The sequence below is a fragment of the Eremothecium cymbalariae genome, chromosome 7, assembly GCF_000235365.1.
Source record: "Eremothecium cymbalariae DBVPG#7215 chromosome 7, complete sequence".
NCBI classification, from domain to species: domain Eukaryota; kingdom Fungi; phylum Ascomycota; class Saccharomycetes; order Saccharomycetales; family Saccharomycetaceae; genus Eremothecium; species Eremothecium cymbalariae.
The window spans coordinates 811391-837158 of NC_016455.1; the positions used below are offsets into that span (position 1 = coordinate 811391).

Genomic DNA, 25768 nt, shown 5'->3' on the forward strand with positions numbered 1-25768 from the left:
TAGAGTTTCCATTGTGGGTGTCACCAGCATTGTAATACTCTAAGATATTATAACAAGAGAATATATATATATATTGCAAAGAGGTTTTTTAGTACTATATTAATAGCTGGTACGATCATCTACAGCAAGCAGGCACGCAGTATTCGCAGTTCTATCGGGAGCATCGGTAGAAAGAGACACACCAAAGAGACAGTATTATCATCACATTAATACTTTTGCTTGGGGATTATTGGTTTTTGTTCTGAGTATAAAGAGAGGAACAAGAAGGAAGTTGATATATCATCGTAAAGCGAATTTGAGAAATATATATATATATATATATACAGAGACACAGAATACAGAGAGGAAGAAAAGCAGTGAAAGCAGTGAAAGCAGTGAAGGCAGAGGTACCGATTGATAATAATGTGTGGTATTTTTGGTTATTGCAATTTTTTGGTTGAGAAGAGTCGGGGGGAGATCATAGAGACTTTAGTGGAGGGTCTTCAGAGGTTAGAGTATCGTGGGTATGATTCTACTGGTATTGCGATTGATGGGGATGAAGCAGATGAGACGTTTATCTTCAAGCAGATTGGCAAGGTTTTGGCGTTGCAGAAAGAGATTGATGATATGCAGCCGCGGCGGGATGTCAGGTTTGTTTCTCATTGTGGCATAGCGCATACGCGGTGGGCCACGCACGGGCAGCCTAGACAGGTGAACTGTCATCCGCAAAGATCAGATGATGGGAATGAGTTTGTTATTGTGCATAATGGTATAATCACGAATTTCAGGGAGTTGAAGACTCTTCTAGTTAATAAGGGATATGAGTTTGAGTCTGATACGGACACAGAGTGCATTGCAAAGTTGTTTAAGCATTTGTACCATACGAATTTGAAAAATGGGCATGAGCTTGATTTCCACGAGTTGTCGAAACAGGTGTTGTTGGAGTTGGAGGGGTCGTATGGGTTGCTATGTCGGTCTTCTCGGTATCCCGGGGAGGTGATTGCTACGCGTAAGGGGTCGCCCTTGTTGATAGGTGTTAAGTCTGAGAGGCGGTTGAAGGTGGATTTTGTTGATGTTGAGTTTCCTGACACTAATAAGGCGGCAGAAGTGCCATTGTCTTCTAATAATGGTGACAGTAACAATCGTCATAACGATCACCATAAGGCTAATGGGGACGGGCATGCTAATTTGTTCCCGCTTACGACGGGAAATGAATCTGGTTTGAGACATTCGCAATCCAGAGCGTTCCTTTCTGAAGATGGGGTGCCTAACCCAGTGGAGTTCTTTTTGTCTTCTGATGCTGCCTCTGTTATAAAGCACACCAAGAAGGTTTTGTTCTTGGAGGACGATGATATTGCGCACATCTACGATGGTGAGCTACATATCCACAGGTCTAGGAGAGAGGTTGGTGCCTCGGCTACAAGATCCATCCAAACGCTAGAGATGGAATTGGCCCAAATCATGAAGGGCCCATACAAGCATTTTATGCAAAAGGAAATTTTCGAACAACCAGAGTCTACTTTGAACACAATGAGAGGTAGGATCGACTTTGAAAACAATACCGTCATGCTTGGTGGTTTGAAGTCTTGGTTGCCTGCTATTAGGAATGCCCGCCGCTTAACTATGATTGCCTGTGGTACATCCTACCACTCCTGTCTGGCTACTAGAGCGATTTTCGAAGAGCTCTCTGAGATTCCAGTTAGTATTGAGTTGGCTTCCGACTTTATGGATAGACGATGCCCCGTGTTCAGAGACGATGTTTGCATCTTTGTATCCCAATCTGGAGAAACCGCGGACACCATGTTGGCTTTGAACTATTGTATCGAAAGAGGTGCTTTGACCGTCGGTATAGTAAATAGCGTTGGTTCTTCTATTTCTAGAGTCACGCACTGTGGTGTGCATATCAATGCCGGTCCAGAAATTGGCGTTGCATCTACGAAAGCTTACACCTCGCAATATATCGCTTTGGTAATGTTGGCCTTGTCTTTATCTGATGATAGGGTCTCTAGAATAGAAAGGAGAAAAGAAATCATTCAGGGTTTGAAGAAAATCCCAGATCAAATTAAAGAAGTGTTACAACTTGAACGCCAAATCAAACAGCTATGTGAAAATGAACTCTGCAACCAAAAATCTTTGTTGCTATTAGGTAGAGGTTACCAATTTGCCTCAGCTTTGGAAGGTGCCCTCAAGATTAAGGAAATTTCCTACATGCATTCCGAAGGTGTCTTAGCAGGCGAGTTAAAACATGGTGTCTTAGCCTTGGTTGATGAACATCTTCCTATCATCGCATTTGGAACTAGAGACTCCTTATTCCCCAAAGTCGTCTCCTCCATCGAGCAAGTTACTGCTAGAAAGGGCCGCCCAATCATCATTTGTAATGAAAACGATGATGTATGGACCAAAAAAGCAGCATCCAGCAACTTGGTAACACTAGAAGTCCCCCTAACCGTAGACTGCCTACAAGGTCTACTAAACATTATACCCTTGCAGCTAACAGCGTACTGGTTAGCCGTTAATAACGGCATTGATGTTGATTTCCCAAGGAATTTGGCCAAATCTGTTACCGTTGAATGAACTTCTTCGCTGCCAGCGCCAGTCAGCAGCAGCGCACACAGTCTTCCTTAAAAATATGATATATAAAAATAAAAAATACACACTAAACAAACATCGTACAGCCCACTATCCCTGCCCCCCGGCGTCACTTGCAAACCCACCAGTGCTCTCATTATAAACAAGAATCCGAAATCATCGTTTCTTGCTATACCAGTTTTATTATAGTAGTAGTATTTAACTCATTGATTTTAATATTTATACAACAACGCTTATTATCTCTCTCACGGGCCCTCGCTGTCCGGCCAAATTTTCCCGAAACCTCCCACATATATTCCTCCATATCGCTGCCCCTTGAGAAACACCATCAGACAGCTAATATCGCTCTATTTGTGGTCTAGATCTCATCTTTTGGTCCCCATGTTCGCAGGTTTCGCTCTTTCGTCACTGTCGTCCGTAGCGACGTGAAACTTTCGACAGCAAAAAATCCAAAAGTGAATTTCCTAAGCCTTAATTTAGCCTTGAATTGGTCTCTCAAAGATATGTTAAAGTCATAACCAAAGGTTGGCGGGTTGTTAGATAGGTGTGGTAGGGTTTGTGAGTTATTTTACCATACGTTCAAGTGGTTAGAGGACAAATAAGTGTCAAGTAGGATGTTCCATAAAAGCAGGAAGGTTCGGGAGACGAAAGAGGTAGATGCAGGCGCAATGGCCGCAGCGTCTGCGATTGCCAAAGCGATGAATTCTTCTGGTACTTCGATCGATGGGTCTATGCTGCCTCGTTATAATAGTATAAGTAGGGGGAAGGCTCTTCCACGGACTGTAGGAAGTGGGGCTCAGTCTGGCTTGGTGGGAAGTCCTTCAACGAGGCTGAAGAGTATGTCTAATGTAAGTAGGCGTGGGGGTGGCAGCAAGGCGAAATTGTTGAGAAGGTACTCTGAGTGTCTAGATACAGATGTGCAATTTAAGGAGTTTGGAGGTGTGGAAGTTGCAGGTGTGTTGAAAGAAGTTCCGCAGGGTATTCACATAGGAGGGTCGGAGCAGGGGGGTCGGATGGTTGCCAAATATATCCCAAGTCCTCGCGGGCTGGTGAAAGTCATGGTCCCTGCAGTGTCAAAATCTTCAATAACTGCGAGTAGTGGGTCTTTGCAGAAGCCTTCATCGCTACGCAATGGGTCGACATCTAATCGGCAGTTGCTACAAAAGAAATTGGGTACGATAAGGCAAGGCTCACCACTAAAGCAGTCCACTTTAACGAGGAGCTCTATTAGCAGTAATGAACCGGCCTCTGACACGAACGTTGATTGTAAGCCATCGGAATATCACGATGCCATGACTGGATCGCCACCCAGTTGCCGTAAGGGTTGCCAGTCTGCCGCCGGATCTCATACAAGTCCAAAGAAAACAGGAGACAAAGGTTTTGAAAATCGTATTGCTGTTGAGAATATTGTTCCCTACCAGTTGGATGACACTTCCTCTGGGACTAATTTTAAGCCGTCCGAAAGTAATGGCAAGGATGCAGGGAAAGCTTCTCCTAGTCTTTTGGACAGAGCTGCTACGTTAGAAGAGAAAATTGTTAAAGCTGAAGCTGAAGTTCAGAGATCTTTTGTGCAACCACATTCAGATGAAGAATTAAAAATGGGCAGAAATTTCGATCAGGTGCTGGACGAGAATTTATATGTAACACCTGACACGCCTCTGTCTCACACCCGATCTGAAACCTCGCCAATAGGTACACACACAACAAGGTCTGCTAGAGAAGGCAATGAAGAACCATCAGTAAATACAACTAAAGGTCATTCGGAAGGTGCATCTTCCATTGAGCCAGGGGTAACTATGGCTCAGTGTTTACGCTCGACTATACCATACTTAAAAAGCGCAGCCAATTTTGATCAGGTAGATCATAAAAGAAGTTCAAGCACTAATTCTAATTCAGTTTTCGAAAGTTCCCAGGTAGAGCACTCAGCAAGTCCACACCCAATGAAATCCGCTTTGAAAAAGTCTTCGCGTTCAGGTAGCGTCAACCTTTACGATAAAGGTACAACTTATAATAATCCGGCAGCTAATGGTGCGTACTTGTCATTAACGACAGCGGAGAACACCAGGTTAAATGCTAGAGTATCTAATGAGAATTTGTCTAGAAAGTCCTCATCGATGAGGGAAGCTGTTCATAAATCTTCTATTTACTCTGGAAGATCGCAGACATCCGAGCCTGGTAAAAAGCTCCCTGTAAGGAAAGGTAATCGCCAAAATAATACTAATTTGAGTCCAATTAAGCAGGAGCCTCCAGCTAGATCTAAAAGCAGGCCCGTTTCAAAAAAAATTAGTGCAACTAAAAAACCAACTCAGCCAAAATCGGAAACGCCGAAGGTTGAGTCAAGTGGCCTATATCCAATACAGCCACCTAAAAAATCAAGCTTTGAACGGGAGAGACCTCAAAATAAGAACCTTGGCTTCAAGAATTTATCGCTAAGAAATGGTACAATCGAAGATCCTTGGATGCAGCCGGATCCCGCAAGTTCTGATGGTCGTGAAAATTCTGGTTCTTCACAGAAGTTGAAAACTCTTCCTCCATCTGTCGCAGAGTCCTCTGCAAAACAGGTCCTCCTCCCTGTTACCGGTGAAGGTTGGAAATCCCGATTTACTGACTCTGACTCTGATGAAGATGAAAGTCCTCCATTTAGTAGCAATAGTGTATCAACGCAACCCAGCAGCCAGAGAGACTCACCTACCGGTCATGCAGGTTTCTCTTTATTCAAAAATCACAATAAATCGTCCAAACAAAAAGGTTCCATGAAGTCTAAAATTGCTACTGGAAACTCCAAGAATAACGCCAAGGCTAGTGGAGGACAACAGAGTGGCTCGGTGGCATCTGAAGCGAAGATTAATCATTTGGCTCTAAGACGAAGCAATGAATATCATTCGCAGCCACGAGGACCTTCTTTTGACATATCTGATGCTCCACCATTACCAACGCACATGGATGTTAAAAAGGCGTCGCCCACTCGTAAATTTAGAGTTTCTTCCGTCACCTCACGGAAATCGGCCACATCAGAATCGAAGAAGCCGGGCTTGGGTGGTAAGATAAAGCAGTTATTTGATAAAAAGGGAAAGGGAAATGGGAAGGCTTAATACATAAAGTATAATGAAACATTTTAATAATTTGGAATAAGGTTAAGGAATAGCAGTCGCCTGAGGTTTTCCTGTAATATATATGGTGTTTTTACACTTTTTTTAAAAATTTTTATAGGTTAATTGAATTGAGATAAGGGGTAGTGTGTTAATACTTTCTGATCGTTGGTTGTAGTTCAAATTTTTGTCGACAATGCGTAATTTACTAACACTTCAGTATCCCCACTTCATAAGGATTTTATAATGACACTAATTCTATGAACTTATAACATCTATCTTTTAAGCTAACCTACAACGCGACACACTCAAGAAAGACTGGGCCACATGATCAATGTTGCTTCGGTTAATCCCAGCTAACGATATTCTACCATCTTGAGTAAGATATATAGAGTGATGACGTCTTAGTATATCTACCTGCTTGGGTGAAAACCCCGAATAATAAAACATCCCGTGTTGCGTAGTTCGATCTATCAAGGTATCCCATTTAAGTCTTTCATATAACATGACTCTTACAGACCACAACCGGTCCGTCATCTTCTTCACGTCCTCAAACCATTGGGCTTTCAAGGTTGGATTGTTAAGAACTAGAGTCGCTATGCGTGAACCATAACTCGGTGGTGATGAATATACACCCCTCACAATCCTTTTTAACTGAGAATCAGCCTTAGCCTTTGTATTTGATTCATCCATAGGATGGATCACACTGAGCGATCCTATCCTCTCGCTGTATAATCCCATGTTTTTGGCAAACGATTGGCAAATGTATAAACCATTACGCCAATTATGCTCCAGGCACATCCTTAATAAATATGCATCTTCAATCAAATCACCAGATTCTAAACCCTGGTAAGCCATATCGATAACTGGTATCAGTCCCAACTCATTTATCACTTCCAATGCCTTCTTCCACTGAGTCCGTGTAGGATCGACACCTGTCGGATTATGACAGCACGCCTGTAACAATATACAATGAGGGTATCGTGAACCAAACTCCGACTTGGCCTGTCGTAGCTGATCTAACCACCCATCAATGTCTATTGAGCCATCCTTATAGTATTTATAAACCCGCACCTCTTTGAACCCATTATTGTCAAAGATATTCATATGATTCCCCCAAGAAGGATCAGGAACCCAAATAACTTTGGAAATAAAGGACGTTAAAAACCGTGTGGCTATGGCCAACGCCCCAGTACCGCTCAAACTCTGTACAAAACTAATCTTATCACTTTCCAAATAACTCTTTGCCTGTGGTACCGATTCTTTAAACAAAAAGTCCATCACACTAGTGCTATATTCTGGACATCCAGCAATTGGTAAATACGACCAATCTCCAGATATCCCCATATCTGCACTCAAAATGCTCTGAGCTTGCACCACCGATTTAAAATTAGTCACAAGCCCCAAATCATCCCTATATATCCCCACAGTCAAGTTAACCTTCTGAGGATTCGTATCCTTGTTAAACACTTCTGTCAAACCCAATATCTTGTCTGGCAAAGCATTAGGAATCCTACTTAAAGTATGGTAATATGACCGCACAATTGATGCTACGAAGCTTGGCCTCCATCCATGCTTCATTGCTTAACGATCCAATAATTTAACCTGTCTTCCCCCACTATAGCACTTATAAACTCAGGTATCAGTCTACTTAAGAGTTAAAATAATTATCTGTCTAACAGAACCCAAAACTCAGTAACCCTCAATCAACAAAGATACGCCTCAATAACAAACCAGGCACAAACCCTAAACTACACGGGTACCCTGTTATGGTATATCCTATAGATTGTACTTTCAAATAATTGCATTAAAAAGTAGCGACATCGCTCTTCGAGGGAAGGTTAAACTCAAGAAATTACTACAAAAAGATTGAAGGAGCGAATTAGTTCATCACTAATTGCCTCGCAGTCATTGCTCGAGAATTTCGACACCTACCTAGCTAGTTATCCCAAATAATCGGTTTAAGCTGGAGTAGATAGCCAGCCGTATGACTAATCGTATCTCTGTGCAGACAACCTTGGGGATCGATCCCTTTCTACTTAAAGTAACAACAACTACTGGCATAGTGCCAACGAATGAAGTAATCGAATAATGCAGCCTTATGTCACATTTCAGTCAGGGAAGTCACTAATGCATGTAGGAAATTGTTTTCCGCACATATGTTAGGGTTGAGAAGGGGTGCCACAGAGTTTGTAGTAGTTTTTAAGAGCAGCTCATAACAAGAGTGTGTGGTAGTCGATAGATAAGCGTGAGGCGGTTGATGATGATAAAGACAGGACTTAGGGTAGAAGAAATGGGAACAAAGGATGTTGGTGGGTCGGTTGAAAGTGATAGCTTGCGGTTAGAGCAGGAGGAAGAGGTGGTGGTGATGGGACTTAAATTTATTTTGGTTGATCAGAATGTGGGGGTTTGCCGTGGTTGGAGAAGATGGCTCTCTGAAGCAAACAGCAATGTTGAGGTGAGAAATTGCGCGTTGGATCAAGCGTTCGGGAAGGATGATAATGAGGATGGGTTTGGTGTAAGGAGGGCGATAGTTTCTCCAGGGAACTCCTTTGGTTATTTAGGGGGTGGGTTTGATCTGGGGATACAGGAGTTCTTCGGAGGTTTAGAGTTTGAGGGATATGTGAGAGAGCATTTGGGATTCAGGTACAGGCCTGTTGGGCAGACGAGCGTTATTCCGTTGAGTAAGAGGTTTGAGAAGAAGGGTTTCAAGTATTTGATCCACGCACCTACTGTCGTGACACCGATATTTCCGTTTGATGCCAGTCGGTCTATTGTGGCTTGTGCACAAACTGTGTTCGATGTTATTTGGAATTTACTTGAATCTATTCCCGAAGACGTTGAGGAGTTGATCCTACCCGGGCTAGGTACTGGGTATGTTGGGATCCCGCCTGAGATCTCGACTATTTCTATGGCATTTGCAGTGCGGTTGTATTTGGCAGGTGGTAAGATCTCACAAGAACTAAAAAATGTGTTAATCATGTTGTTCCTAGATCAAAAATATAGGCCTTTTATTCCTGATAAGTGTCGTGTAGAAGCTGAGAAGTTAGGTCTAAATTGGGACAAGATATCGGCATTTGATGTTCGTACGAGTTCGCTAGATAAGCTTCTTCCAATGAATATATGTATTTGAGTGCGTAGAGAATATCTTTTAACATATTATGAATTAGTCGATCTAAATAGCGGAATTATAATTAATTATATATAGGAGGCAGATATGCCCAATATTTGTTCATTGTTTCATTAGGTACCACACAAGCAAGGCTATGGAAAATTCGCCTAGCTTGATGTTTGGCACGTAAGACGTTTGAAAACTAGATTTGTAGATATCTAGTAGATCCGAAATTCTTGAGCCAGTGAAATTCTGTCTTAAGTAACTGGAATCATGCATTAAGCCGTCATATGAATCTTTCATATTATTGAGGTCCAGGTAGTTCCATAGACGTTTGGATAAAACACTTTCATATACTGATAATGCTGTGGATGCTCCCAAAACACTACCAATGTATCTGAATAGATAAAATGCCCCAGTGAACATTGCCCGATCTGGGGTTTCGGTATGAACGAAAATACTGGTTAGTGTTGATACCAACAAGCCAGCATGGCCACTGCTCACAGTACTCAACGCAGCAACATAAATGATTTTCCAAACTGCAGAGTCACTGTTCATCATGAACGGCGCTAGCCGATGTTCAGAGGTAACTTGAATAGATGACTGATCTGGATTTAAGAAATGAATAAGGACCAAAATAGTAGTTAGCCCAGCTACTTGCAGTGTCATGCTCCCAAACATGTGGTTAAACGACGCCTCCCCAAGATTGGTCCTTGTAGTCCGTAGCACCCATCCGGATAGTAGAGTTGCAACAGCTGAAGCAGCACTGCTAAATAATAGTACAACACCTGTTGTTGAGGTAGACATATTTTGAACCAGCTGTAGAAACAAAGGTGTCCTGTATAACTCACTATATTCTATGAAAGATGAAACAAGTAATAATAGCGATGTTAATCCAATTGCACCTTTTAACTTTCTGAATGGTATAATACATTCACTAACCCAGTATAGTTCATTGATTATGAATAGGCCAGCAGACGCAATCACTAATAGCCACATCCAATATTCAATAATAGTAGCAGAACTCAAAAGTATAACTCCACAAAGGGATATTATCAATAAAATTGAGCCACTTAAATCCATACGTGATATGTTTTTCCATGTCAATCTTTCTCCATGTGGTGGTATATGCTGCTGAGCAAGATCATCATCGCAAAGTGTCAAATAAATGCAAATAGTTAAAACAGGAACTTGTGCCAAAAATATAGCCCTCCAACCAACAGTTTCAAGAGCTATCCCACCAATTGGAGCACCCAAAACCTCACCAATAGTATAAATAATATGCGCGTAGCTCTGATAAATACTCTGTTCCTTGACACTAAACATATCACCCATCGTTATAACGCACATCGTAGGAATCCCCCCGGCACCAATCCCACATATAGCCCTCCCAAATGCAAATTCCCAAATATTTCTCGCATACGCTGTCACCAAACATCCTAACAGAAATAACGAATATGCCAATACCAAAACAAACCTTCGACCTGTAACATCAGACAGCTTTCCATATATCGGCTGAAAAACTGTACTAGTCAAAAGAAAACTAGTTGCTACCCATTGAATCCTGTGAGATTCTTTAAACTCTTCGGTGACACTGTTCATAATATTTGCAATAATAGTACGATCCATCGACGCCAAGAAATTTGCCATCCATAAAGACAATAACATAGGTAGTCTTGGCATTACTTCCTGTAGCTTACCAAATTCATCAGAATCAAAGATCTTACAATCCTGACCTTCTTCAGTATAGCTGTGCGAAACATTGTTGTGATTAATAAGTGGTGTGAAAGGACTGTGTTTATGCTCTGTCATCTTAAACAATGTCTATCAGCATATGATCTTGAAACAACTCGTCTCTATAAAAGATATCTGACCAAGATAAAGATGATGCTCCTAAATCAATTGCCGTTTTTATTAGTTGCCAAGTACTTATCCTTGGTTTTGCAGCAGTATAATGTTAACAATAAACATGGTCCATATCTTGCTGACATCGCCTATTTTACCTTAGGGATAAGATTAGTACTCGGAATGTGGTATTTTTGGTCGCATATTAATGAATCGGGAGGTTAGAACTGATACCGGATAAAAAGCTTAAGGATTTGCAGCCATCCTGTCAATAATAAGATGGTAGATAGGCATCGAAAGCCATCCAATTAGGGATATGCAAACGAAATTGGAATTCATTCGCATTCTTTTTTTAGACATTTATTTACAGGATTACATAGTAACATCGATTAAATGTTCTTAGGTATGGAAGTGTCGAGAGTTTTCATAGTAATTCACGTACAGCTGCTAATCATGGAACAATTGGAGATAATTTCGAACACGTTTAGATCTGCGTTGTTCGATCTATATCCCAGGCCCCCTTTGGTATCGTGTTCTTTCGTAGACTTTGGGTCATTTTTCGGATAAGGGAGTTTTCCCAAGGCATTATCTCAAGGACTGGTAGTAGGGTGCCCGGTGGGCGATTCGGGTTGCCTTTGATTTAAGTACTTGTCAAATGCATCATTTCTTTCCGGGAATGGGCGCTTGCCAAGGAGACGGATCATATCTTCGCGAGTTAATACTTCTTGCCTGAGAAGTAACTGAGCAACCTTCTCCAGCTCGTGGGCTTTTTCTTTTAATAATGAGGCACACCTATCGTGGCACTCCTCTACAAGACGATACACCTCTGAGTCTACAATGGAAGCTGTCTCCTCCGAAAATGGCTTAGTCAAATCGCTTTCGTTTTTCCGAGTGTAATTAACCCATCCAACTTTATTGCTCATACCCAATTCGGTGACCATTGCTGTGGCCATTCGTGTTACTTTCTTGAAATCATCGGAAGCACCGCTGCTGACAGTTGGCAAATGAAGCTCCTCAGAAACTCTTCCACCAAGTGTCATTGTCATCCTGTCCATGAGCTGCTGCTGGTTGAGCAAGTACACGTCGCCAGGTAAGTACTGGGCGTATCCTAGGGCGCCCTGACTACGGGGTATTATACTAACCTTTAGTAATGGATCCGCATATTCTAGGTACCAACCACATATAGCGTGTCCGGCCTCATGATATGCAACCACTTTCTTCTCTTCGGGGGAAAGCACCTTAGATTTGCGCTCTACACCACCGATAACTCTTTCGATAGCATGTTCAAAATGCTCCAATTTAACTGAAGAATTATCACCCCTAGCAGCAACTAGAGCAGCCTCATTGCAAACGTTGGCTATATCAGCTCCAGAAAAACCGGGTGTTAAGGCAGCAAGTCTGTTTTCTAAATCCACGATATCCTCGGCCAAGGTAATTTTCGAAAGATGGACCTTGAATATTTCTTTTCGCCCTTCTAACTCGGGCTTATCAATATTGATGTGCCTGTCAAATCTTCCCGGCCTTAACAGTGCCTGGTCTAGTACATCAGGTCTGTTGGTACCAGCTAATACAACAACATGATCAGAGGGGGTAAAGCCATCCATTTCAACCAACAGTTGATTTAATGTATTTTCCCTTTCATCGTTGGCACCAGAGAAGTTGCCTTTTTGCCTAGCCTTACCAATAGCGTCGATTTCGTCCACAAACACGATAGCTGGAGCGTTCTCTCTTGCAGTCTTAAATAGGTCACGAACCCTTGATGCACCAACACCAACGAACATTTCTACAAATTCAGAGCCGGAAACTGAGAAAAAGGGAACTCCTGCTTCACCAGCGGTGGCTTTAGCCAGTAAAGTCTTACCAGTACCTGGAGGACCAGACAATATGGCTCCTCTTGGGATTTTGGCTCCCATCTTCTCATAACGTGAGGGCTGCTTTAAAAAGCTGACAAACTCCATGATTTCCTCTTTTGCCTCATCACAACCAGCAACATCTTTAAATTTTACCTTGATAGCTGTATCTTGATTAAATCTACGAGCTTTCGATTTGCCAACATTAAACATGCCCTCAGGGCCACCGCCTGCAGAATTCATGGACCTAGTGCTAATCCAGATTAAGCCTGCAATCAACAGAGCTGTGGGCATGATTTGAAAAATAGCTTTACTCCAGCTTCCCTCCTGAGTGTATACGATAGGAATCCTGAACTCTTCGGAAATTTTCAATTCATCTTGAGCTTCTTTTATTTTACGTTCAAAACTTTCAACAGATCCAATAGTAAAGTAGTAAGAGTCAATACCTGTGTGTTGTAAATGGTTTTTGCCGCTGTCATTCAAAATTACCTTCACAGATGACTTGTTGATAACAATCAATTTCGATACGTAGCCATTAAATAATAGCTGTTTACGGAATTCCTGCCATGTCAATTCCTTTTTTTGCTCAAAAGTTTCAAATCTACTCAAGATAAAGGATAGAACCAACATCAATAGACCCATTTTAAAAAGATTGATATTAACAACCATTGGGGCTGGGTTTTGATTGTTCAACATGCCATTGAAATCCTTGTTTTGCTTCATCTTTTCATCAGCAGCCTTTCTGTACATCTCCTCAGACTCTTTTTGTGCCTGCTTGAAAGCACTGGGCTCACTTTCTGTATCTTGTTCCTGCTGACTTTGCTGCTTCTTGATTGTCTCTTCGAGCCGCTTAATACTTTCAGTAATTTTCCTTTGGCTGGCTTCTTTATCACTAGGCTTACTTGCATTGGCATCCCTTATGTGCCGAAATATATCTTTCTTAAGTGCCTCCATTTCTTCCTGAGTGCATTCCTTGTCATATTCATTGCTTTCATCCTTCTTCTTCTTCTCGTAGATGGTTTGACAGGTGTGCAGTAATCGTCCTTGATGTTGATTAATCAGACAAGAGGCACGTAAAAAAGCAACCCTGTGCCCAAAACGACCAGAAAACCGCCAAGTATTGACGTTTCTGCAAGCCCCTAATAGCAAGCGCATTTCGATAGATTAGTTGTTCCTTTTCTCTGGATTTTAACTGTGCTTCCTCAGTCCTAGTGGCAAATGTCGAGAAAGAATGCTTTGCAATATCTAACTTTTTTGGATATAGAAGATGAATTCTCGATAATAAAGATTAAAATACCAAATTCACTAGAAACTTAAAGCTAGCACATGTAAACCATACAAATGCTCCTTGAATAACTCTTGGTATTTGGTACTTTAAGTCACGTGTGTGCAGTTGACCTTAAAACTTTGTTGAAGTTTAGGTTGAATGAATTAAACATCCTAATTAAAAAGCTTTTGGAAAAAATATTTCCATTACCCGCATCAGTAGGATATTATACAATGAAGATTATACATACACAACTAACCATATTTAAAAGTTATTATACAGTGCAATTTGACTATATTGCTCGCTCAAACTCTTGCTGTTGTATAATAGCATTTTTTACCTCTTCGCTGACAATGTCTTCGAACAACTCTAATGGAACATCCGCAAGGGCCGGTTTTCCTCCTGGCGACGTCGTTGTCTCTAATGTAGGTTGAGTAGACGATATCGTCTGTTTTGGCAGTAACCTTTCGAAAATCCAGCACTTTTGTAGATTGGGTTGATTGTGGTAGATGTAGAGTGTTGGTGTATGAGTCTCTTAGGCCCAAGTTTTCAATTAGCAGGACGCGCTCTCTGTCATAAAATAGATCACTGTTGAACCTACTACATGCAGCTGCATGTTGATACAGCCAATTAGTAGCGCTTATATTACTTCCTGGGGCAATATTGTGGTTTTTTTTATCAAAAAATTCAACGGCAATCCTTGCTGGGTTCACGTTAGACATTGAAAAATCTAGGCCATCTACACTTCTACCGGGTACTTTCGCAAGTGGTTCCCTCGCGTACGTTCCTTCAACAACCCTTCCTTCAGTACGCAGTTTCGCGGCATAGTAATCGTCAGTGATATTCTTACCATCGACCACAATTTTGGCACCAAATTCCTTGTAAACGCTTCTTGCAGTGACCAGAGCGATTGCCCTGCTTCTATAAGAATAAGGAATAACACCACGGTCAATCAAATCGTTTCTATCCTCTTGCGATATTACTAGCTTGTATAAGTTCGGGTGGTATTGAAAGAATAGATATGAATCTCGAAAACCCACTGCACGGGCAGGTTCTGTAGAAAGCATGTACTTGGTTTGACCTCTACCAGTTAGAGTGAACGTACGCACTAGAAACTGCCGCCCACCCAATAAATCCCCATCCTTCGTAATCTTTTCCTCCCCCTCGGAATCATCCGGAAGTGTGTATTCGTCGTTAACAACAGGTAATGGGCTCCCTTGGTCGTCCACAGGGTAAGGCAGGCGTGGCCGCTTGCTATTACTTGGTATACTTGTGGTAAATCCTACACCCGCCTTTGACAAATCTGGAGAAGCACTTCTACCAAACCTTCTCTTAGGTGGCCTACCACGAGTTGGAATTGGCTTCATTAGTCTATGACTATCGGATAGTTTTATTGAAGGATCATTCTTCAGTTTAGAACCTTCATTTGTCTCGGAGCCTTCATGCTCCCCTTCTTCTTCATCCTCCTCAGCTCCAACACCAACCTCCTCGTCTTCTTCTTCTTCTTCTTCGGCATCCCCCTGTCCCATTTGCAAGTCTTCCTCCTCTTCTTCCTCTTCAGCATCACCCTGCCCCATCTGCAAGTCTTCTTCTTCTTCCTCCTCATATTCTTCATCTTTATCATCCTCTTTCATACTCAAATCTTCGTTGTCCACAATATATCTGGGCTTCGAAGAAAATCGAGACCTCCTGGGGGTCGATACATCATCTTCATTATCTTTACCCTTGAAAGTAACTCTAAGTGACTTAGAGTGACGAGACATGGATGCCTTAATATTAACCTCAACAGCCTTTGTTTTGTTTTATTCCTGGTTAACTGACAAGTGAAGATGTTTTTGGCAGGAATTCGGAAAACAACCGCTCAAATCCGTACTACATGATAAACATCTCACAACTATAAGTTCATGAAGAGTTGAATGAGACACTATTTAGTAACAAATATTATATAGTCCGTGGTCCATGGTTGATGGAATATACAATTGGAACCGGTTTTTTTAAACTTTTAGCTCTCGTGGTTATCTTTTAAGAGCTTTAAACTTTTTTTTCTACTTTCTATTCACTATTTCAGGCAGACCTTTAGGGTCCTTGCCAAGATAGGGATCTTAAGAAAACTCCACTGCCCACCTCCTGATACATGCATCAGCACCTGCGGTTACCACGGTGTTAGGAGTTTCCCAACAAACGAAACATACTGCATCTTTGTGTGCGTTCAATTTTTTGATGACTTTCATTGGTTTCTTGACTGAGTAGATGAACATATGAGTATCCAATGAGGTAGAAACAACGTGGTCTTCTTCGTCCTGGTCTGGTCTCCAGGAAATTGAGGTGATTTTGCCACTATGGAACGACCAGCGTGAAGTCTTTACGTTTTTAGATTCCAAATCGTACAACAATATTCTTCCCATGGTATCACCAGCTGCCAAATATTTCTCTGAAGGGGAGAGTGACAATGTAGATGGTGTTGCACGCATTGCAGTGGGTAACGTAAAGCTATCAGATAGATCTGATACTTTAAACACTTCAATTGAATTCTTTCCTTCGTAACCGACGACTGCATATTTGTTCCCCAGTGTTACAGCGGCGGCTGGAGTGTGCAATTTGGTCTCCGCCAAAATTACTCCGGTTAATGAGTTCAAGACCATTAACTTGTTATCCGACGTAACAACAGATACTGCACCGTTGTGTGCAAACGATTCCTTTGGTTGATCTTGGAATTCGAACTTTAGTTCACCATTAACTCTTAGGGTTTTGTCCCAAGAAACAGTGGAGATTTCTCCGTCGACGTTTTCAATGGATGTCACAGTATTCAAGTGGGAGAAATACACGCTTGGGACGTCATCTGCGGACCATTTAACAACCTTACCATCGTATGAACTCGTAATCAATGGATTCAAAGTAAGCGTGGTGATGCTCTTGTTATGACCGTGCAACTTTCGAACAATTTCTTTCTCACCAATTTTAAAGACATTAAGGGTGCCATCTAATGAAAGCGAGATGATTTCTTTTTCTTCAGTTACAGCAACACCAACTTGCTGTTGGGCCAAGTCTTTGCCCAGACTCCATTTTTGTAACAACTTGTTCGACTCAACGTCCCAAAGTCTGACCACGCCATCGGCACTTGCAGTAACGAACTTATTGGACTCAGATCCTTCATCGACCCATGCTAAGGCAAAAAACCCACCACATACTTCATTCTCATCTTCCACATACTTGATGAACTGCCCATCAACACCATCATAGACAACAATCTTTCTATCACTACCAACACTAACACAGTATTTCCCAGTACCTGGAGAAAATTTAACATCTCTAATAAACTTGCCATGATCATGGTGGGACCGATCACTATTGGTAAACTGGAAAGGAGGCCCCTTGTAAAAGACAGCTTTCCCATCATAGCCCACAGTAATCGCTCTCATAGGCCTGCTCTGCTTAAAATGGCATGCATTGACCCTCTGGGCGTGACCAGATACCTCTCCTAACGAGTTACCCGTATCCCAAGAGATAAACGCACCAAATGTATTACGGCCTTCTCCAACCACACATAATCGCTTCCCCTCAAAATCCCACGAAATATCCGTTATGGCATCTGACAAAACCTTAAATTCTGACACAACCCCAGTCTCCACCACCCCTAAACTATCCACTGGCTTGTAGTACCACACAATAACCCTCCCGGAATCATCCCCAGAACATAAATAATTAGATCCCTTCAAAGGAGAAAACCGCACTACTGTAACATTTGCATTCCCATGCCCTGTAAACTGAATAGCAGTATCATCAACTAATGATCTGATAATAGCTGATTTCCCCGAATTATAAGCCAAACTACGAGTCTCACTGTCATACGACAAATGCGTCGTGAAGTTCCGAGTAGTCGATGGAAGCGGAACCAATGTCTTCTTTAAATAAATCGAACTCATATCAACTCACTGAATCCACCCACAGATACCTATTTGAAATAAGTTTGCAACTCCAATTTCTATCTGTTATGTCAATAGGTAGTTCATGTTTAGTTAACAGTAATGTGCAACGAATGTCCCTTATACCACATCCCTAATATCATTAACTACGGACCATTACCGTGGCTCATTTCAAACCCATTTTAGTCAACTACAAACCACGTCCAATGGAAAACGTCTGCTCTACTTCTATGCTATGATCTCTAAGTTATTCTTCATATTTCACTGTACTCTGCTGTTCTACCCTATACACATTTTATGACGGAAAGCTAAATTCAACTTCAAAAATGGCATCGCAAGAACAGATCAGTTAATTCACTAAGTACAGTTGCCCAATCATTTTAAAAGTGTGCAGTCGATATAAACTGTCATATATATGATTCATTGCCGAACACAAGCAGATGTAGCTAAGCTCCTTAGCAGGACACTAACTGACTAAGTTTACGAGGTCTAAAACATCAATTTTGTCGTGCTTATATTTCGACATTAAAAAGAGGTAATCTAAAAATAACGAACAGAGAGGAGCCACATGGGGTAATTTGAGTGTAAGAGTCTTAAAAATCTCACTGTTTATCATACTAGCTGGATTGAATCGCTTCAGGCAGAATGGGTTCATTAGATCATCAGTTATTATGCATTATTGGGATTAGTTTAGGTCTTCAAAGAGATGATGTCATATAACACGAACATCTCAAAAAATTTTCAAGTTCCTGCTTTTTAAACGCTAATTATATGCTGATAATTTAGAACAATGCTCATCTCATCACGTATTTGATAGTTTTTAAACGTTTTTAAAGGACAGGTCTTAGTTTAAGTGTTCCATAGATATAATTGAGAGTATGTCTTCTGATAGACCTAGGGTGATACCACTGAAGAGTGCTGTGCTTCCACAGCAAACGACTCCGGAACAAAGATACTGGCGCCAATATTCTTCTACACAGCTTGTGAAAGAGCATAATGCAGTGACACACATTTCGTTCAATCCCCAACATCCTCATGATTTTGCTGTTACTTCGTCTACTAGGGTTCAGGTGTTTTCTTCCCGTACAAGGCAGGTGATCAAGACTTTTTCTAGGTTTAAAGATGTAGTATATTCTGCTTCATTTCGTCAGGATGGTAAATTACTGGTAGCTGGTGATGCTACTGGGTTGGTTTCTATTTACGATAGTTATAATCCTCGAAATCAGCTGGTTACGTTCCAGGCATCATCGCATCCGACACATGTTACGAAATTTCATCCGATGGACAGCAAAAGTTTGACGACTGCCAATGACGATAGGGTAGTGAGATTATGGGATATTTCTCATGCATACCAGCCAATTTTGGAGCTTACAGGTGCGTCAGATTATGTACGGTCTATTTGTTTCTTACCGGGCACTCCACATATGGTTGTTTCCGGTTCTTACGATGGTGTTATTAGATTATACGATACTAGAATGGAGTCGTCGCAGCCAGTGACAACGTTGAATCATGGCATGCCAATCGAGGACACAATATCTATGTCGCAGACTCAGTTGATATCTTGTGGTGGGAGTAAGTTCAAGGTATGGGATCTTACTGGCAACAAGCTTTTGTATTCGCGTGGTAACTTTGCCAAGACTGTTACATGCTTAAATTACGTAAATATGCCTTCTGATGCTGCAATGGATTCTTGTTTGTTGGCTTCATCCTTAGATGGACATGTGAAGGTATTTGATCCATTGGATGGTTTCAAAGTCAAGTTTGGCTGGAAGTTTAGTAGTGCAGTATTAAGCTGTGCATTATCGCCAGGCGATGTTCAAGGCAACAAGCATTTGGTGGCGGGCTTATCATCTGGTTTACTGGCTATAAGAACTAAGAAGAGATCCAAAGCAGCGGTGATAGATGGCGATGACAAGGGAGCAGATTTGGTCATGGGGAAATCACAAAAGAGCAACAGCTTTCAGAGAATGATGAGAGGATCCGAGTACAAGGGAGACGATGAGCATATTATTCATAAGGACAAGCCCAAACAACAACCAAGGTTACGTCTATTCGAAAAGAATTTAAACAAGTTTAAATGGGCTGAGGCGTTGGATAGTGCATTTATTCCAGGTATGGCCAAAGAGCTGACATTGACAGTTTTACAGGAACTGCGGAAGCGCGGAAAAATCCGTGTTGCATTGTATGGTAGAGATGAGACTTCGTTAGAGCCATTATTGAATTGGTGCTTGAAAGGTCTAGAAGACACGAGAAGTGCACCAGTAGTAGCAGACTGGATTGCTGTGGTTTTAGAATTATACGGAAATATGATTGAGAAATCTCCTGTTTTGGAGGAAATGATTATCGCGGTAAAAAATAAAGTGAGACAGGAAATTCATAAAGCTAAGGAGGCACAAAAGATTGAAGGCATGCTTCAACTGTTAACTAACTAGTTTGTTTGTTCTCAGTATGCTCCCGTGTATCATAACCAGTATTTTTCGTGGCATTAAGTACTGTTAGTAGTAGTAGTAGTAGTAGTAGTAGTAGTAGTAGTAGTAGTAGTGTAGTTCATAGAGAAACATTCGAAGTAATAATAAATGGGAAGTAATTTTTTCTATGTTTTTATGACATGCTACACATAATTCGAATGCTATCTACGTCTCCATTTGGTATTACGATTCTTAGTGGGCAACTTGAGCCTTCTGAAGTTGTTGGTGACTGTATTATACTTCCTTTTCCTATTTGATTTGGGTTTCTTTTCAACTATCTTCGTGTCCCCATCATCGCTACTCGTATCGGATTCTACGCCATTGAACTCATTTAACGCTTTTTGCTTCAATTTGGCTAACTGTTCATGGATATTCCTCTTCGGTTGTATCTCCTCATCAATCGTTTGTAAAGCAGGTCGTATTACGTTTCTTCTCCTTTTCTTGGCATAATTCAGATTATCTACCGTGCTACAATTATCATCCTTCGCCTTCTGCTCTAAGATATCACCCAGATTGCGTACGACGCCATCCTGGTTTGCTGCACTCATCTCATGCAATATTTCCTGATGCTCCTTCGCCAATTGGGACAAGCTTTTAGCCGGCTTCTTTAGCAATGGCGAAGGACTTCCACAGGTGATAGGTTGTGAAGCCTTCAATCGTACGGGTGTTTTTGATAACTTTAGCGTAAGATCATTGTCAAACTTTACTGGAGAATTGGGTCCATAATAGCCGCTATCCCTGGAGCTATCAGGGGATGGCAACCTAGGCATAGTTGTTCCTAAAGATGGACTTTTAACCGGGGATGAAGTAGGTGTCATCGAAAAAGTCAATTGTCTTTTCACTGATTGCGCTTCCTCCAACTGTACAGTCCCTATCAGCGTTTCAGCAACAGCTTCATTTTTAGTAGGAGACGGAGCTGCAATCACAACATTTGCTCTTGGTGATATGTTCATCTCAAATAAACTCAGCACTTTACCATATATCTGAGGCGTTGGCCCTAACTCGGCGTCTACACGCTTCTGAGGTGTCAGATGTGAAACCTTACTTGGCGATCTGGTCAGTTTTGGTTTCTTCGCCTGATAATGTTTCAATTTAGCATATTGCTTGTATTTATTTTTAATATCTGGATGAGCTCTGATGTCTTCCTTAATAGGCGATCTCCCGTTTTGCTTTAGAAACTGATGCTCCCATCTTTTCAATTGAACCTTCAGTTCTTCAGTGTATCCACTAGAAAATTGATGCATTATTAGTCAGAGATCAAACGTAGATACTTGACAAATAATTCTGGCTTCATCGCAGAGCTTTGTGTTCGTTAGGAACTCAAACTCAATTCGAGTATTTTAATGAAATTAAAAGGCAGCGCGTTTCGTGTCAAAATTTTGGTAAACCTTCTTAATACCTTTCAACATATTGAAACAGATAGTTAAAAGAGTTTAAACCAAGATGGTTCTAGCAAAGTGCAATAATACAGAAGCATGTTCGACGTCCAGCAATTTCTGTCCCTTCCAATTGATACACGGCTTGAAGTTTACAAGCAATTAAATGGCCATTTCACATTATTAGATCCTTTGTCGTCGTCGTCGTCTGCCGTTTTATTACCATCATCGAAGATTGAAAACTATAATACAGAACAGTCAGAGCTTCAAATTGAACGTTTTAGGGGTTATATAGCCCACTATGAATATATACCGTACTTTATAAACAGTTGGGTACGGTATTCTTCATGGCTTCGTTATGATTGTGTGGTATTAGACTACTTAAGATTGAACCATCAATATGAATCTGGACTTACGAAGTTGCATTGGATAGATTTGGATGATGGAGTAGCGCATATTGGAGTTTTTGATAGCCGTGATGATATGCTGCAGGTGTGGTATAATGTTGAGGAGTATCGTCGTTGGGTTTTGTCTCCTCCGTTTGGAGCGGTACCAAGCTACAGAGGTGATATTGATACCATGAATGAGGTAGAGAAGTCGTGGACAGCTATGCATCTGGATACGGGTGTTGTAGGGGAGATAAAAAAGCTTTTACTGGGCTTGGTGCGAAACCAGGAGCTGTTAGACTCTGTTAGATCAGTGACCCTAACACAAGAGGAGTTCATTGCACAAGAGCAAACTGGCGATGTCATTAACTATGTGGTGTCGCAGTTGGATGCATTTAGGTACTTGAGGTGTGTTAAAATCCGTTCCAAGTTGTTATTCGGAAAGCTGGTTAACTTGAAGGGCAGTAGAGATAACCCCGGAACCACCATCGGGTATAGCGTGCGTAAACGTATACGTGAACTACACATCACCGGGCTATATAACGGTATTCCAACATGCGATCTTACAAAGTGGGAAAATTGCGTCACGATAAGACTACAGCACCTTACAGGGATAGTTGATTTGAACGGATTTTTGATGCCAAAAAACTTGCGCTGTTTGATACTCAAGAATGTTCAAATTCTAAAGTGGTGGGAGTTTCAAGAATTGGAAAAAATGGTTCAAACATCAGACAACATAATTATAGAAAGGCATGACTTAACTTCCTATCAAGCTGGCATGAATCTAGATGAGAAGAATAATGAATGCAATGCAGGGTTTGAACGTAGAAAAGTGCGACTTGTGAATCGGTTGGTCATTGAACAAGAGGTATATTTTAAAATGGAAAATTTACTATTACCAAAATTTCAGAACATAAACCACCTTGTCTTACAATATGTGGGTCAATTTATAGGCAAATTAGTAGTTCCTGGTAGGTTGTACCACAATAGACGGCTTAAAACATTTGCATGTGGACCTGTTGAGCTAATGGTAGTCTGATGATAATTGATGATGACGATAATAGAAAAAAAGCCAGAAACCTTCTGCAACATTAAAGATACCATTGGACTATATATAAGCTTCTCCCGCTCCGAAACAATATCCATGATAAATATATTCATATAGATAATATATATATATTATATTCATGTCTTTTGTTGCGCTGGTACGTAAATGGCACAAATTTAGGTAAGAATATTAATAGGTCTAGGGAATGACTACTTGGAATATAATAAATGGAGGTGTAGAATGCAAATATGTCACAGAAAGACACAATTGGGAAATTCTTTTCCTTAGCCCAGACCCTGATATAAGTGGTCAACAAGGTAAACAATAATAATAATAATAATAATAATAATAATAATAATAATAATAATAATAATAATAATAATAATAATAATAATAATAATAATAATAATAATAATAATAATAATAATAATAATAATAATAGATCAGTATCTTCGTAACTCATAAAAACAACGTAAGCTTTAGATAGGAATTAGTACAGCTTCGTGGGGGGTGGGAAAACTAAACATAAATAAAGAGAAAAAATCCATTACAAGGGAAAAGAAACTGGCTTCAATGGTTTCCTAAACTGAGACCCGCTAAATCGCCGCTGCTTACAGGACCCAGAAGTTTTGAATCACGATCACAGTCGTCCTGCTCTTCCATCAATTCCTCTAAGGAAGGCGGCATAAAATAATCTGATTTGGACTTGACTACAACATCGACACAATCATCATCAACCATCACCCAACCATTGCGATCATCATCAGCAGCAGCCGCAGTTGAACGAACAACATATAATTCATCGTCATCATCATCTTCAAAGCAGCTACTTTGTTGGCCATTAATATGTGTTTTTAGAAAACGTAATATACTTGTACTGTCCATATCTTGTTGCGTACTATCGAGAATTTTTGAAGCATGATAGTCTTCTTCCTTAATAGAATCTAATTCGGTATTGCTTTTGGTTAATCGTTGATGATCTTCCGGAAGAGAAGACTGATAGTTACCCAAAAGCATATCATGATGCTTGTTGCAGAACTCTGAAAGTTCATAATCATCCAAAAATGTTATCGAGTCAACCGGAAAAGGCCTAGCGTTGCTCTGCTGCTGCTGTCCTCGTGGTTGTGCAGGTTTGGATGAAGAAGTCGATGGAGAAGGACTACCGTTACCATCATATAGGGGAGGAGACTGAATTGGGTTCGTATTACCACCTCCAACACCCATGGGAAGTGTGGTACTCGTGGTAGTCGTCGACACAACAGAAAGACCGTGAAGATCACTTGAAAACAAGGACGACGGTGTAGATCCAACCTCCTCTTCATCTGTCAGATTCGTACGGGAACTATAAGACAAAGCTTGCGCCAGGCGGACGGTAGTAAGTGCCGGCTGCTGTTGCTGAGACAACGATGATGAAGAAACCAATACTGTATCATCTACAGAAACCAAACCGTCATCATCTTCGTCGTCGTCGTCATCCTCACCCTCCCCATCGCCATCGCCATTATCACCATCATCCTCATCATCCTCAAACTTCAAAAAAGCTTCCGTAGTATCTTCAACAAAACCACGCTTTTTCCCCCACTCTTCATTCCTGTTACTGTGCCTACTCTTGCTATCACTCCCCACAACCGCAGTAGGTGACGAACACTTGCGTTTCAAATCCTGAAGACTACCCACAAGACGCCCCAGTTCCTTCTTAAGCTTTGTATTCTCCAATTTAAGCTGCTGGATTTCTTTCCGTAATACTATTTTAGTCTTGGGCTTTTTCGCAGCTGACTTCTTACCGCCGCCATTACCGTTAGACGTCTCCGATCCCGTACCACTACCCCCCACATCACCGGTCCTCCCACTGGGTTCCACCGACGCCTGCGACACACAAACAGAATGCCCTTTACCATCGTCCACACCACCTACAGCATCACCGCCGCCGCCCTTGGCACAAGTAGAAGCCACCACAGCACCGTTCCGACAATTCCCAACCAAACAACTAGGCTTCCGCCCAGGTTTCGGACGCGGGGGAAGAACCCAGTGACGTGAAGTTCGAATAGTCAGACCTGACGAAACCGCATCCTGCTTCTTCCCACCATGCAAATTAGGAGCAATCATCACATTATGATGCAAAGGCCCAGGTTGGATCGGTACCGGCTTTGCCATCATCACCAAACCAAAAAATAATAAAAAACCGAAAAATATCAAAAAGCAAACTTATTCTACTATCTTTCTCACTAAAACTTCGCACTTGAATAAATTCCAACCTCCGTTAGCACTCCTCCTACTTCCTTTCTGCTATAAATATAGAACTAGATTCTTGTTCCTTGAAAACTGAAAAGAAAATTGTTCCTGGACCAGAAAGATGGGCATATAAAGAGACGACAATGAGATAATACAACACACCAACAAAACAAAATAAATTAACCTTATAGATGATGTGAAAATTTGGTATATCTCTACTCCGTGACTCCTGTCACCGTAAGAAGCATAACTTAGAAAAATACTGAAAATTCCTGTGTGATACAGGACAGCAGAACGGGAAGAAGAAGGGCTATATTTGAAAGAAAGAGCAGGTGAAAAAGATTTTGAAAAAAAAATTATCACGAAGGATTTTATTCAATGAAACTAGAGCAGAAAGAAGAACAAGACTAGTAATTTACGAGGCTAAGTGCGAATATATAGCATAATATATGAACATATATGAGCCAGAAATGGAAAAAGGTGGCATCTGTTATCTTTCCTTCAAGGGATTATATAGCAAATCTTGACTTTATCCTCCTATTATGTAATGGCTTTCTTTTTTGTGTTAAAAATACATGAAGAATTCTTATGACCGCCACACTGG

General features: G+C 41.2%; 12 protein-coding genes across 12 annotated transcripts; 5 read left to right on the forward strand and 7 right to left on the reverse strand.

The window, feature by feature from the left end:
- Positions 1-402: 402 nt before the first annotated feature.
- GFA1 (glutamine--fructose-6-phosphate transaminase (isomerizing) GFA1) lies at positions 403-2553 on the forward strand (the record flags this gene model as incomplete). Its single annotated transcript, XM_003647990.1, has 1 exon — positions 403-2553. One exon carries the CDS (start codon positions 403-405, stop codon positions 2551-2553), a length of 2151 nt encoding a protein of 716 aa, XP_003648038.1.
- Positions 2554-3182: 629 nt separating this feature from the next.
- Ecym_7396 (uncharacterized protein) lies at positions 3183-5660 on the forward strand (the record flags this gene model as incomplete). The annotated part of the gene is made up of 1 exon (XM_003647991.1): positions 3183-5660. One exon carries the CDS (start codon positions 3183-3185, stop codon positions 5658-5660), a length of 2478 nt encoding a protein of 825 aa, XP_003648039.1.
- A 279-nt stretch (positions 5661-5939) lies between these two features.
- Positions 5940-7238, reverse strand: AAT1 (aspartate transaminase AAT1; the record flags this gene model as incomplete). Its single annotated transcript, XM_003647992.1, has 1 exon — positions 5940-7238. The coding sequence occupies one exon, from the start codon at positions 7236-7238 to the stop codon at positions 5940-5942; it is 1299 nt and encodes a 432-aa protein (XP_003648040.1).
- Positions 7239-7920: 682 nt separating this feature from the next.
- On the forward strand, positions 7921-8790 carry PDL32 (putative ADP-ribose 1''-phosphate phosphatase; the record flags this gene model as incomplete). The annotated part of the gene is made up of 1 exon (XM_003647993.1): positions 7921-8790. One exon carries the CDS (start codon positions 7921-7923, stop codon positions 8788-8790), a length of 870 nt encoding a protein of 289 aa, XP_003648041.1.
- Positions 8791-8889: 99 nt separating this feature from the next.
- VBA1 (Vba1p) lies at positions 8890-10581 on the reverse strand (the record flags this gene model as incomplete). Its single annotated transcript, XM_003647994.1, has 1 exon — positions 8890-10581. The coding sequence occupies one exon, from the start codon at positions 10579-10581 to the stop codon at positions 8890-8892; it is 1692 nt and encodes a 563-aa protein (XP_003648042.1).
- A 623-nt stretch (positions 10582-11204) lies between these two features.
- Positions 11205-13619, reverse strand: YTA12 (m-AAA protease subunit YTA12; the record flags this gene model as incomplete). Its single annotated transcript, XM_003647995.1, has 1 exon — positions 11205-13619. The coding sequence occupies one exon, from the start codon at positions 13617-13619 to the stop codon at positions 11205-11207; it is 2415 nt and encodes an 804-aa protein (XP_003648043.1).
- A 417-nt stretch (positions 13620-14036) lies between these two features.
- NPL6 (Npl6p) lies at positions 14037-15494 on the reverse strand (the record flags this gene model as incomplete). Its single annotated transcript, XM_003647996.1, has 1 exon — positions 14037-15494. One exon carries the CDS (start codon positions 15492-15494, stop codon positions 14037-14039), a length of 1458 nt encoding a protein of 485 aa, XP_003648044.1.
- A 339-nt stretch (positions 15495-15833) lies between these two features.
- Positions 15834-17654, reverse strand: AIP1 (Aip1p; the record flags this gene model as incomplete). The annotated part of the gene is made up of 1 exon (XM_003647997.1): positions 15834-17654. One exon carries the CDS (start codon positions 17652-17654, stop codon positions 15834-15836), a length of 1821 nt encoding a protein of 606 aa, XP_003648045.1.
- An 878-nt stretch (positions 17655-18532) lies between these two features.
- On the forward strand, positions 18533-20086 carry UTP15 (snoRNA-binding rRNA-processing protein UTP15; the record flags this gene model as incomplete). Its single annotated transcript, XM_003647998.1, has 1 exon — positions 18533-20086. One exon carries the CDS (start codon positions 18533-18535, stop codon positions 20084-20086), a length of 1554 nt encoding a protein of 517 aa, XP_003648046.1.
- A 197-nt stretch (positions 20087-20283) lies between these two features.
- SLD2 (Sld2p) lies at positions 20284-21366 on the reverse strand (the record flags this gene model as incomplete). Its single annotated transcript, XM_003647999.1, has 1 exon — positions 20284-21366. One exon carries the CDS (start codon positions 21364-21366, stop codon positions 20284-20286), a length of 1083 nt encoding a protein of 360 aa, XP_003648047.1.
- Positions 21367-21597: 231 nt separating this feature from the next.
- CTF13 (Ctf13p) lies at positions 21598-22923 on the forward strand (the record flags this gene model as incomplete). Its single annotated transcript, XM_003648000.1, has 1 exon — positions 21598-22923. One exon carries the CDS (start codon positions 21598-21600, stop codon positions 22921-22923), a length of 1326 nt encoding a protein of 441 aa, XP_003648048.1.
- A 579-nt stretch (positions 22924-23502) lies between these two features.
- HAP4 (transcription factor HAP4) lies at positions 23503-25086 on the reverse strand (the record flags this gene model as incomplete). The annotated part of the gene is made up of 1 exon (XM_003648001.1): positions 23503-25086. One exon carries the CDS (start codon positions 25084-25086, stop codon positions 23503-23505), a length of 1584 nt encoding a protein of 527 aa, XP_003648049.1.
- Between the last annotated feature and the right edge of the window lie 682 nt (positions 25087-25768).